The 13,922-nt window shown below is 40.0% G+C and overlaps 1 protein-coding gene across 1 annotated transcript; it reads left to right on the top strand.

Moving 5' to 3' along the window:
- Positions 1–11,797: 11,797 nt before the first annotated feature.
- On the top strand, positions 11,798–13,333 carry cart2 (cocaine- and amphetamine-regulated transcript 2). Its single transcript, XM_021573503.2, has 3 exons — positions 11,798–12,329; positions 12,618–12,701; positions 12,980–13,333. Exons 1-3 carry the CDS (start codon positions 12,165–12,167, stop codon positions 13,085–13,087), a joined length of 357 nt encoding a protein of 118 aa, XP_021429178.1. The 5' UTR covers positions 11,798–12,164; the 3' UTR covers positions 13,088–13,333.
- Positions 13,334–13,922: the final 589 nt, after the last annotated feature.

Below are 13,922 nucleotides of genomic sequence, written 5' to 3'. Positions count from 1 at the left end.
ATGTATCTAACATAAATCATGTAGCAGATATAGCATATGGCTGAAAGAGTATGTGGTATTTTCTGTAGCCCACAGGCAAGAGATAAAATGTATGACAATTTAATGAGACGGAAACTTTCTACATCATGCTCGTTTCTCCGGTCAAATTACCCAACCTAAATTGCGCCCAATCAATAAAGAAATGCGCTGACATGTTAACAAACAACATATCCTAAAAACAGTACAGGTCAAAGTAAATGGAACAATATGGAATGAACAATCAGGCTACTCACAACAGCTGTCTATGAGTTTCATCCCATTGGCTAAATTGTCATGATCAGTGGTTTCAAGTTTGCATCAGTCAACTTTGACAAGTTGATCATAGCGGGAAAAAAAATACTTCTGCGTTTCCCACTGTAACTCCTTCTGATAAAGTTGGGTAGCTGATATGCAGAGGTTAAATAGCCATATAATTAGTCACAGGAATGAGGACTAATAAAGCCAAAGCAATGGCCTGTTTTACAAACGGTGGACCTACAATATGGATGGGCATTCATAAGATTCCATTGCAGCCTACATGGTAGGCTACACCACAGTAAGCACTGACCGACACCGACGTCTTTAGGACGTCTTTCTTTGGTCCTGTCCCGACGTCCGTCTTGTTTTGGTGTTTTACAAATGGTAGGCATACCACAAAAATGGGCATTCCTAAAATTACATTTCAGCTGACACTGTAGGCTATATGTCAGTAAGCACGGACTGACGCTGATGGCTTTTGGACGCCTTTTTTTGGTCCTGGACGTCCACGGACATTGGTTTTTGGTCAGGTCTGGACCAAATGTGAACTAATCATAGACGTCTATGTTTGGTTCATATTTTGTCCAGTCTGGACCAGCCTTGATTTGGCCCAGACATAGATGTCTAAAAATGTTCATTCAGAACCGAAAATGAACTTGATTTCAACATCCGGAAAGGACGTCTTTTCACCTTTTATTCAAAACCTAAATTTAACCTAACTTCAACATCTATAAAATACGTATTTTAGACATCTTTTCAACATCATTTTGCTTGCTGGGGCAGCAGGGTAGCCAAGGTTGCAAGTTCAAATCCCCCAGCTGACAAGGTACAAATCTGTTGTTCTGCCCCTGAACAAGGTAGTTAACCCAGGCTGTCATTGAAAATAAGAATTTGTTCTTAACTGACTTGCCTAGTTAAATAAAGGTAAAAAAACTACATTTTTTATATTAGCAAGGGACGCATTTTTTTGTGTGTCTTGCCTAGGGCGCAGAACAGCCAGGACCGGCTCTGCATGAGACAGAATGCAAATTTGACTAACGTGACTACTGCATAACTGGAGAGAGGAGAGCTAGGTGAGATGTATATATTTTAGTCCTAAAATCATGTGCTGGATCTTTTAAAAAGTTCTTCATGTGCGGGAGATATGTCACATCATGCAACGAGTTAGCCTCACATGATGAGTAACAATGCTTGAGATCTACTGCAACTCATAGATTGAAATATACTACTAGGTAATTTAATGTTTGTTCAAATGCCCCATTCCTTTTTCCTAATAACCTTTGCAAACACATAATGCAAAGACAAACTCTGTCTTTGTGTACTGTTGTATGGATTATATGTAAATATATATATTTATATGTAAATATCAAACAGGACATCATGGTTTAACTCTCAAGCCCTTGCAAAATCAATAGTGGCATTAAGGCAGCTCAGCACGTGAAACAAAACTTGCCATGGGGCTACACGTGCAGGATATGAGAGTAAGCGTGTGGGTGTAGAGGGCGTGGTGTGAGGGTTCTGCATAACGAAGGGGGACTCAGAAAGTCAAAGATTAAAAAAATATCTGTAAGATCAAGCAGAAGCTAATGAATCAGTGAGGAAATAATGAGGCAGTTCTCCCACTCAGAGAAAGCTTGTTTCAACTGGGGATCAGCTTCAAAGGGCTATGCACACACACTGGTGGAAAGAAGACCAACGATTTGATGACAGCACAGCAGAGAGAGACTTTATTTGGTCTCCATTCAGACTACTTCTGACCCTCAACTTAGAAGGAACTGGGAGATCAGATAAAACTTTGGAGAGAAGGAGAATTCTCAACAAGGTGGTTCATCTGTTAAGGGGCAATCAACAGTATCAATTTTTTCAATATCAATTTTTGGACTTTAAATGTACACATTGATTCTTGAAGAATAAAACTTATAAATACCTCATGAGCTTAGTTCAACTGTCGTTCCCCATCAGAACCTAAAATATAACCTTGTTTTACTCCAATGTTTGTAAACAAAGTAAATGTAAACAAACACTGTAAAGCCTAAAACTATAATTGTGATATCATGGATGGTTCCATACGCATAAAAAGCTTATTTCTCCAAGAGTTTGTGCACAAATTAGTTTACATCCATGTTAGTGAGCATTTCTCATTTGCCAAGATAATCCATCCACCTGACAGGTGTGCCATATCAAGAAGCTGATGTAACAGCATGATCATTACACAGGTGCATGTTGTGCTGGGGACAATAAAAGGCCACTCTAAAATATGCAGTTTGTCACACAATACCACAGATGTCTCAAGTTTTGAGGGGACGTGCAATTGGCATGCTGACTGCAAGAATGTCCACCAGAGCTGTTGCCATAGAATTGAATGTACATTCAATACACCTGGACAGCTGATGAAATTGTGGGTTTGCACAACTGAAGAATTTCTGTACAAACTGTCAGAAACCGTCTCAAGGAAGCTCATCTGCGTGCTTGTCATCCTCGCCAGGGACTTGACCTGACTGCAGTTCGGCGTTGTAACTGACCTCAGTGGGCAAATGCTCACCTTCGATGTCCACTGGCACGCTGGCCACTGGCACGCTGGAGAAGTGTGCTCTTCATGAATGAATCCCGGTTTCAACTGTACCGGGCAGATGGCAGACAGCGTGTATGGCTTTGTATGGGCGAGTGGTTTGCTGATGTCAATGTTGCAAACAGAGTGCCCCATGGTTATGGGGTTATGGTATAGGCAGGCATAAGCTACAGACAACAAACACAATTGCATTTTATCGATAGCAATTTGAATGCACAGAGATACCGTGACGAGATCCTGAGGCCCATTGTCGTGCCATTCATCCGCCGCCATCACCTCATGTTTCAGCGTGATAATGCACGGACCCATGTCGCAAGGATCTGTACATAATTCCCGGAAGCTGAAAATGTTCCAGTTCTTCTATGGCCTGCATACTCACTAGACATGTCACCCATTGAGCAGGTTTGGGATGTTCTGGATTGATGATGTGGTCGACAGCGTGTTCCAGTTCCCGCCAATATCCAGCAGCCATTGAAGAGGAGTGGGACAACATTCCACAAGCCACAATAAATAGCCAGATCAACTCTATGCAAAGGAGATGTGTCGCGCTGCATGAGGCAAATGGTGGTCACACCAGATACTGACTGGTTTTCTGACCCACGCCCCTACCTTTTTATTAAGGTATCTGTTTTCCTAGTCCTGTGAAATTGATAGATTAGGGCCTAATGAATTTATTTCAATTCATTTAAATTTGAAGGACTGATTTCCTTATATGAACTGTAACTCAGTAAAATCTTTGAGATTGTTGCATGTCGTGTTTATGTTTTTGTTCAGTGTACTTTCCACATAATGTTCCACTAAAACTGCAATGAATGACACATAAAATAACTGGTCTCTCCCTCGGGTGGCTGTGTTAACTGTTTCTTTGGTGGCCCCTGCCTTTGGCCTTGAGCTGCTTGTCAGGATGAGGGATAGTGCAGACACCGTGAAGAGCTGCGAGTGACATGGACTTTAAATTTCAGGCCGTGGGAACACCAGGAGCCTGTTCTGTGCCTGGCGTCTTCTCTGTGGTGTCTGGGGAAATATTTTAGACATAAAAAGCACCTCTTGTGTATAATAAACAGCCAATATGGACAAGTGGATAAAGAGACGTGACAGTTTCAGCCATGTAGACAGGCCTGTCTGGGGAAGAAAGACAAAACAAAATGTCCCCCTGGGCCTTCTGAGGACTGTGGCCTTTGACCTGAGTCATCATCTCACTCATCTCAATTTAACAGAGTAAGTTTAGATGAACATTGATGTGACCTGACAGTTTACAAGTTCCACTGACAATTATAACATGTTTAATTGTGTGTTTTTCTTGTTAGTGAGTTTTCATCTGGCACAATTTCACAAACCTCTCAATTACAGTGACAGATCCTGTCAGAGAGCCTCCTCTGGGCCTAGAACATCAAATGACGCTGCTATTTTCAAACTGCCAAAGAATGATGTTCAACATGCAGTGGAACAGACAAGTGTTCTTGAGACACGTCAATAATTTGATTAGGATGGGTGAGGTCAACTTTGTAGAAAACTCTATAGCAAACTAAATGCTAAATTAAAGCAATACCAAAAAGCAATTAGGAGTGAAACACTGAATGAGTGTGTTAACTGATAAGAGACCTTGTCTTGTTCATGAAGCAGGTTGGTTTGTGAACTTTCCCTTTGATCAATGGAGGAAGTCAATGTGATTGATTTTGTTGTTACGGAGGTGAATTGCTATTTTTGTCTCTGTGGGTGAATTGAGATGATTGCATCAGTCTGTGTTTTTTCAGTCCTCTCATCTGGTAGTGACGTAGGTTCTCCTCTATCACTACTAGGAATACATGACTAATTCTGAATAGGTAAACTAATCTCTATGAGATTTCCCTGGTAGTCTTGTTCCTTTTAAATAGTGTTTTCTTCACATAAGGGATTGAAGAGGGAAGCTGTCTGAGGGTTGTGGGTTTGTTAGAGAAAGGGGTGGAGGGATGGATGCGGTGATGGGATGTGAGCTCAGTGAGTTTTGAAGACGGGCTATGAGGGCAGAGCTAAGCCGATCGTGGGGAATCAAATCGTGCCTCATAGCCAGGCGGAAAGTGGCAGAGGAACAAGGGGAGGATTTTAAACCCCTTTACTCACCCCTCTCTGGATGGTTATTTATAGCAGGTTTTACAGCACTGAATAGTTCAAAAGCCATTTTTACTGTGCCCCTGGCACATGGAACTGGCAAATAAGATTTGGCTTTCATCCCTGATGCTTTTGCTTAAGACGAGAGTACATGATGCCGAACCCTGATTTAAATAAACTTTTTGGGTAATAAATGTGAATATCAATACAAGATTTCACCGAAGGTTTGAGTGACATACTTGTGATTCAAGTTGGTAATCTTCCCTATCTAATGATAAAAAATAGACTACAAACACATACAGTGCAATCGGAAAGTACTTAAATCCATGGACTTTTTCCAGATTTTGTTTCGCTACAGACTTATTCTAAAATTGATTGAATAAAATAAAATCCTCATCAATCTACACACAATAATCGATAATGACAAAGCAAAAACAGGTTTTTAGACATTTTTGCAAATGTATTAAAATTACAAAACAGAAATACCTTATTTGTTCAGGCCCTTTGCTATTAGACTCGAAGTTGAGCTCAGGTGCATCCTGTTTCCATTGATCAACCTTGAGATGTTTCTACAACTTGATTGGAATCCACCTGTGGTAAATTAAATTGATTGGACATGATTTGGAAAGGCACACACCTGTCTATATAAGGTCCAATGGTTGACAGTGCATGTCAGAGCAAAACCAAGCCATGGGGTCGAAATGAATTGTCCAGTAGAGCTCCGAGACAGGATTATGTCGAGGCACAGATCTGGGGAAGGGTACCAAAAAATATCTGCGGCATTGAAGTGGCCTCCATCATTCTTAAATGAAGAAGTTAGGAACCACCAAGCTTCTTCCTAGAGGTGGCCGCCCGGCCAAACTGAGCAAACGGGGTAGAAGAGCCTTGGTCAGGGAGGTGACCAAAAACCCGAGGGTCACTCTGACAGAGCTCCAGAGTTCCTCTGTGGAGATCGGAGAACCTTCCAGAAGGGCAACAATCGTTGCAGCACCCCAACAATCAGGCCGTTATGATAGAGTGGCCAGACGGAAGCCACTCCTCAGTAAAAGGCACATGACAGCCCGCTAGGAGTTTGCCACAAGGCACCTAAAGAACTCTCAGGCCATGAGAAACAAGTTTCTCTGGTCTGATGAAACCAAGATTGAACTCTTTGGCCTGAATGCCAAGCGTCACATCTGGAGGAAATCTGGCACCATCCCTATGGTGAAGCTGTGCAGTGATGCTTCTACTAAGAATGGGAGAAACTCTCCAAATACAGGTGTGACAAGCTTGTAGCGTCATACCCAAGAAAACTTGAGAATGTAATCTCTGACAAACGTGCTTTAACAAAGTACTGAGTAAAGGTTCTGAATACTTACGTAAATGTAATATTTCAGGTTTTAAGTCATGCAGTATGAAAGAAGTTAGAAGTAGTTTTGTTAGCCAATGACTGGAAGTCTACAGGACCAGCTAGTCTTGGGTAACGCTTGCTAGCATTGGCCTGGGGCCATCCTTTCACTTAACCAGACCCATAACCTGTCACTGGACACCAGCGTATGCTATTCATCACAGCCACAGCCCATAAAACAAATAGATGTAGCATGAAATGGTGCCTTGTTTTTGTGAACTTAAAGACTGTCATATAGAAGTGTCTGGAAAAATAAACCCCACAATAAGACACCAGAGGAAAGGGTCACCCTCTACTGGCCCTCTAAAACCACATCCAGAATCTGATCTCTCATCCAAGGACTGACCAAATCTAACTCAACAGCAGTGGGATGCAAGGTGGTATGGCTGCTAGTTTGTTGTTGTGTATCTTCTCAAGTATTAATTGACATGTTTTTCTGTTAGATTTTCTCCCGATTGTTGATTGAAGTGTGCAGATGTCACCCTAATTTCCCATTATGCTGTTTGTTTACCTAGCCTTATCTTCAGGGGTCATTGAATTATAGAGTGGTTTTACAATAGGTTGTCTTAATAATTAGGTTAAGAGTAATGGTTTTGACTGAATCACAGTTTCCTCTGGCCTCTGTGGTATCAAACGCTGAATAAAATGCAAAGGGGCTGAATAATTTTGTGGCCTGACAGATGCCACAAGTCATGACCTACCATGTCTTCATGGAAGATCTATTTTTATTGCAAATGCCACGAATCCGTGCCACATATTGAATGTTGATAGCGTAAAGGCTGAATCAATCTGAGCATTTTAAAGTCAATGAAAGTGAGCTGGAGTGAGCTGGCTGGAACTCATGTGGAGAGCTGACTTGCCTCTGCTTGCGTAAGAGCCTGGAACAATTATACCTCTCTGTCTGTGTGGCATATGCTCCCGCCAAGTGGATATGAATGAACTCCTTGGGTGCCGCTTGAAGTGCGCTTCCCATTTGGCTCAGTTTAATAGATTTTTCCAGATTGTAAATTGAAAACCAAACTAACCCAGGCTGATGTGTATTTGTGTGGATATTTTGTGATTTGTTTAGCACGCTGCTCTTGCTGCCGAACAATGATTCTGAACATAACATTACATTTTGATTGGCCCAGGCAGGAGCTATGACATATTAACCAAACCAAAATGTTATCCTCCAAATACAGATGCACAGTTGTCACTTTATTGAATTCAATTTATTTGGGTAACAGACATATACAACAAAATGTACAATGTGAACCACGAGGACATAACTTAAAAGGATATGAATTAAAACGGTTGTTTCCAAAGTGGTCCTCAATGGTAAAAATCAATAACACATATAATGATTAAAAGGCAAGTCAAAATTACAAACAACCATAAATACATTAATTTTCATTGACATCCTATGAAGTGTCATTATTCACGGCACTTTTCCCTAACCTTAATAATCGACCATATTAATTGCACATTTCGACCTTAAAAAAATTATCTAAGGATTGCACATCACATCAATCACTCAAATAAATACACCTGACCAGCACTAGGAGGCACAAGTGGCACTGGAGTGGTGTCTCTTACTTAGACAACCTTGTCCAAAAGAAAACATTTGCCTGCTTTTTAAAACGATTTCAAATTTTTCCAAGGGGAGACTATTCCATAGACAAATACCTGTATAAAAAAACATGCTCCTCACGGTACTGTTTATCCTTGGGATTTTACAAGACATAACACTACCTCTGGTATTCTAACTGGGATGGTAATAGACCATATCAATGTGGTTTTTCATATAACTTGGGGCACAATCATTTAAGATGTCGAACATATGATTAAGTTTAAGTTGGTCCACTGGACTCCAAAGGCAACAAGCTCACCTCCCGGAACTCCTGTACTCTTACAGTTGAAGTCGAAAGTTTATATACACTTAGGTTGGAGTCATTAAAACTAGTTTTTCAACCACTCCACACATTTCTTGTTAACAAACTATAGTTTTCGCAAGTCGGTTTGGACATCTACTTTGTGCATGACACATGTAATTTTCCAACAATTGTTTATAGATTATTTCACTTATAATTCACTGTATCATAATTCCAGTGGATCAGAAGTTTACATACACTAAGTTGACTGTGCCTTTAAACAGCTTGGAAAATTCCAGAAAATTATGTCATGACTTTTGAAGCTTCTGATAGGCTAATTTACCTCATTTGAGTCAATTGGAGGTGTGCCTGTGGATGTATTTCAAGAACTACCTCAAACTCAGCGCCTCTTTGCTTGACATCATGGGAAAATCAAAAGAAATCAGACAAGACCTCAACAAATTTTTGGAGATCTCCACAACTCTGGTTCATCCTTGGGAGCAATTTCCAAATTCCCGAGGGTTCCACGTTCATCTGAACAAACAATAGTACGCAAGTATAAACACCATGGGACCACACAGCTGTCATACTGCTCAGGAAGGAGACGCGTTCAGTCTCCTAGAGATGAACGTACCTTGGTGCGAAAAGTGCAAATCAATCCCAGAACAACAGCGAAGGACCTTGTGAAGATGCTGGAGGAAATAGGAACAAAGAATCTATATCCACAGTAAAACGAGTCCTATATCGACATAACCTGAAAGGCCATTCAGCAAGGAAGAAGCCACTGCTCCAAAACCGCCATAAAAAAGCCAGACTACGGTTTGCAACTGCACATAGGGACAAAGATCCAACTTTTTGGAGAAATGTCCTCTGGTCTGCAGAAACAAAAATAGAACTGTTTGGCCATAATGACCATTGTTATGTTTGGAGGAAAATGGGGGAGGCTTGCAAGCCGAAGAAACACCATCCCAACCGTGAATCACGGAGGTGGCAGCATCATGTTGTGGGGGTGCTTTGCTGCAGGAGGGACTGGTGCAAGTTATGTGGATATATTGAAGCAACATCTCAAGACATCAGTCAGGAAGTTAAAGCTTGGTCGCAAATGGGTCTTCCAAATGGACAATGACCCAAAGCATACTTCCAAAGTTGTGGCAAAATGGCTTAAGGACAACAAAGTCAAGGTTTTGGAGTGGCCATCACAAAGCCCTGACCTCAACCCTATAGAAAATTTGTGGGCAGAACTGAAAAAGCATGTGCGAGCAAGGAGGCCTACAAACCTGACTCAGTTACACCCGCTCTGTCAGGAGGAATGGGCCAAAATTCATCCAACTTATTATGGGAAGCTTGTGGAAGGCTATCCTAAACGTTTGACCCAAGTTAAACAATTTAAAGGCAATGCTACCAAATACTAATTGAGTGCATGTAAACTTCTGACCCACTGGGAATGTGATGAAAGAAAGAAAACCTGAAATAAATCATTCTCTCTACTATTTTCTGAAATTTCACATTCTTAAAATAAAGTAGTGATCTTAACTGACCTAAGACAGGGCATGTTTACTAGGATTAAATGTCAGGAATTGTGAAAAAGTAAGTTTAAATGTATTTGGCTAAGGTGTATGTAAACTTCAGACTTCAACTTTATATGTGACATAGGGGGAAATTCAGCATATACCTGATAACATTATTGACCTGCATTCTCTTTTTCAGCTGTTTTGATAGCCCAATATACCAAGCAGAGCAGGCATTCTAAAAATGACACTGAATCAAGGTTGAGACAAGCAGTTTATATAAACATTTGTTCAAAATTTCACAAATAATTTTAGCAGCAATCAGGTCACCAGAAAGGGATTGATCTAGGGATACACAAAGATAAGTTACAATCTCTTTGCCTGCACAGTTTACCTTTATCTTGTCAGCCCCAAGCAAACTAAGTTTTGTTCCAAACTAAATTGATTCTGTTTTCCCCAAATGTAGCGACAATTTGTTGTCAGTCAACCAATCTCTAACAGAATGCAATTTCTTACCCAGGGTCTCTTCTATGTAAGCCATATCCTTCCCTGATACCAGTAAGGCTGAGTCATCAGCATAAAGAAGGTGTTTGCACTTTACTATATCTGCGACATGTCATGGCAATTTCAATATTTATATTGTGTGTGTTTGGGGGGGTATTCGCTTATCAAGACATACACTGAGTGTGCAAAACAGTAGGAACACCTGCTATTTCCATGACAGACTGACCAGGTGAATCCAGGGGAAACTATGATCCCTTATTGATGTCACTTGTTAAATCCAGTCAGTGTACATGAATGGAAGGAGACAGGATAAAAGATGTTTAAGCCTTGAGACATGGATTGTATATGTGCCATTCAGAACGTAAATGGACAAGACAAAATATTTAAGTGCCTTTGAACGGGGTAAGGTAGTAGGTGCCAGGCACACCGGTTTGTGTGTTTCAAGAACTGCAACGCTGCTGGGTTTTTCCACGTTCAACAGTTTCCCATGTGTATGAAGAACGGTCCACCACTGAAGGACATCCAGTCAACTTTACACAACTGTGGGAAGCATTGGAGTGAACATGGGCCAGCATCCCTGTGGAACACTTTCGACACCTTGTAGAGTCCATGCCCGATGAATTGAGGCTGTTCTGAGGGCAATAGGGGGTGCCACTCAATATTAGACTCAGTGTAGATACCATATAGGGTCTGAAAAATGTCCAGAGGGTACATACTGTTGACCTCAATATGGTAAAGTCATGAGATGATAATCCAGTCCTACTTTTAGAAGTTCAACGCACAATTTATTTCACGACATAATAATAACATATTATGTTGCAAACCTAATTCACTTCTCAACATAATATGTTCAACATAACATTAAAATAAGAAAAGCTCATGCAAAGGAGAGTATTCATGAAAATATTGATTTGTGGGCTTTGGCAAAAGAGGTGTCACTGCACAATTAACACAGCAACAGGAGTTTGCTCCTATTATGTGCCTGCTGCGCCTGATGCACACAAACAACACTGTTTGTTTACAAGGCCTTGTTAAGTTCAGATTTCTTGATACATGGCAGTGACTTTTTTAACCTGTGGTGTATTATATATTATGCCTTTTGCAAGTGTTTGTCGGAAATATTATTCACATTAGTTATGTCACAAACTAAAGAAACTTTAACGCATAGCTGTATATAGGCTATACTAGTAGAAATTGGCGTATGGTTAATTTAAACTGAAAACGTGACACCTTATCTGCGCACTGTTCCCCTGGGTATAGAAGTGCGTCACAAACAAATATCCACAATCAAGCTAATCTCAGAGCTTCAGGGATCATCATTGGATGATCCTCCTTTTATCATTCAGAACCCATCTCCTCAAAGAGATTAATTCAAAAATAAGCCAGTGAGAACATGTTTTAAACTCAAAGGGGCGGTCTCCACACACATATTAAGCCTAGTCATGGACTAAGAAGCACTTTTAATGGCGAATATCCATGGAACAAGCATTTTAGTCTAGGACTAGGCTTAATCTGTGTCCGGCAAACCAGCCCTAAATTCTGAAATTCCAAATTCTGTACAAAATGTAGCAACTTACTGTCCATGGTGGGCTATTTACTGAAGAACCTCTGAAAATATAACTAACTTTCTAGACCATCAGATTACGTTTTGTTAATTTTAATAAAAATTAGCAATCAGATATAATAAAATATTAAACTGCCCATGGCTGTACTCTGTGCACTAGCAAAGACCACAAGAGCAAAAATAATTCTGAAGGGCATTTGCTGAGACAGTTTGGACAGCGTAATGGGCTTCTTACGTAGGTTATTAATTCTCTTACGTATATAAGGAGATCAATGCTCAAGGCGGAGCAATTCAATATCAATAGGAATACAAACACTGAAGAGCAAACAAAAGGAGGCAAAACGGCAGGGATTGGTCAATTGAGTTGAAATAGGAAACAACTTCGCGCGCTCGTAAAGCACTTCTCCAGATCAGGACCATGGAGAGCTCTAAACTGTGGACGAGAGCGGTCGTTTGTACAGCGCTGCTGTCCATCCTATGTGGTGCTGAAACGAGCGACTCAGAAATGGAAGTGGATTTGGAAACGAGAAACATTCACGACTTCTATCCACAAAATCCGAATCTAACGAACGAAAAACGTCTTGTAAGTCTAGCTATATTGTCTGTAAACTGTATGCATGAATGCTTATGTCCGCGGGTAGCTTTTTGAATTTACATTCGACTAACTCGAAAGATAAAGAGTAGGCTAAATTATGCTATATACAAAATAGAAATCACATTGTTTTTGAGAACGTGAATGGTGTTTCAGGTTTGTTGGTCAAAATGTGAATATTGACTCAAGGAATTGTAGTAATGCTGCACAATGACAAGACAGCACTTCAAGCTCTGACAGTTATGTATTTTAATTGTGTATTTCCTACTGTTTCCATAGCTTGGAGCTCTACACGAAGTTCTAAAAAAACTGCAGACCAAAAGAATTAATCCATGGGAAAAGAAATTTGGACAAGTTCCCACTGTAAGATTTTACACTCTTTCTCTGTTCAGAGAAGGTATTACTTTTTTTATTTTTAAATGACGAATAATTACCAAATGCAGAATGACAAGATCGTTTATTTTATTATGGTCCAGTGTCCTTAATGTAAGTTGTCTTAACTAGGCTATTGGAAGTTCTTCAAACATGTCATCGGATTATTTAATAAATGCGTGGTGTTTCGAAACGATTTAGAGGATGATATTGTAACCTACAGTATCCTCATTGTTTTCATTTAACAATTTGACATTAATCATTTTCAGTGCGACGTGGGGGAGCATTGCGCAGTGAGGAAAGGTGCTCGAATCGGCAAAATGTGCGACTGTCCACGGGGAGCTTTCTGCAACTTCTTTCTGTTGAAGTGCTTGTGAATGGAGGTTTATTGGATTCAATCCCCTGTCATTGTGTTATTTAAAAGAAACATATGTCATTATTTTTATGAATATTTTTCAAATACAGGCGGACTATAATTGTCAATGTTATGGTGGGACCACCAATTAGATAATGGTACATCCTATCGTTTGCTGGAGTTAGATTAAACATTTGTGTCACCTAAGTGTTACTGAGCTCTCTATATTGTGCAATAAAGTGTGTCACAACTTATTTCGTAATCATTATTTTTGGTCTCGGAATTCACTTTTTCTAGTTCAATATTTGTGCAATAGAATGTATTAATAAATGCATCATGAAGCCTCTTATTAAAAGGTTAATTAGGATTAGTAAATGTGTTAATATGCTGTTCTCATGATACAAAGATCCTATTGAGAATTTCAACAAATGTACCTCAAAACCACACGAACCTCAATTTCATGACACGTTTCCATTCACAGTAATAATAAAAACGTACATGTTAGAGGTGATGAATTAGGGAAATTAAGGCGTATTAAAGCAGTCTTCAGCCTGGGTGCAAGCTGGAGAACTAATTTAGTAAAAATTAGTCAGGATCACAAACTTGGTTGGATCTAAAACTGTACTTCAATTACATACTTTAATTATAGTCATGTTTTTCCATAAGCTATATTACAAATGTAACTTGCTCCAAACATTTATGTCAATCCATCTTCACATAAGTAGGAAAACAAAATATAAAGATGCCATTTGATCTCAGAGGGAACTGACAGTTTCAAATTTGACTGAATTGGTCAAATTTGAAAAGGGAATGTTCGTTCCAACAGACTCAATCAACACTCAAGATCTATAAAATGT

Source organism: Oncorhynchus mykiss, chromosome 2, assembly GCF_013265735.2.
Source record: "Oncorhynchus mykiss isolate Arlee chromosome 2, USDA_OmykA_1.1, whole genome shotgun sequence".
NCBI lineage: Eukaryota > Metazoa > Chordata > Actinopteri > Salmoniformes > Salmonidae > Oncorhynchus > Oncorhynchus mykiss.
This window is presented reverse-complemented; position numbering and strand designations above follow the sequence as displayed.

Coding starts and splice junctions, on each gene's coding strand:
- cart2 (XM_021573503.2), top strand. CDS start 12,165: ATGGAGAGCTCTAAACTGTGGACGAGAGCGGTCGTTTGTACAGCGCTG. Junction 12,330..12,617: donor TAACGAACGAAAAACGTCTT/GTAAGTCTAGCT, acceptor CTGTTTCCATAG/CTTGGAGCTCTACACGAAGT. Junction 12,702..12,979: donor AATTTGGACAAGTTCCCACT/GTAAGATTTTAC, acceptor AATCATTTTCAG/TGCGACGTGGGGGAGCATTG.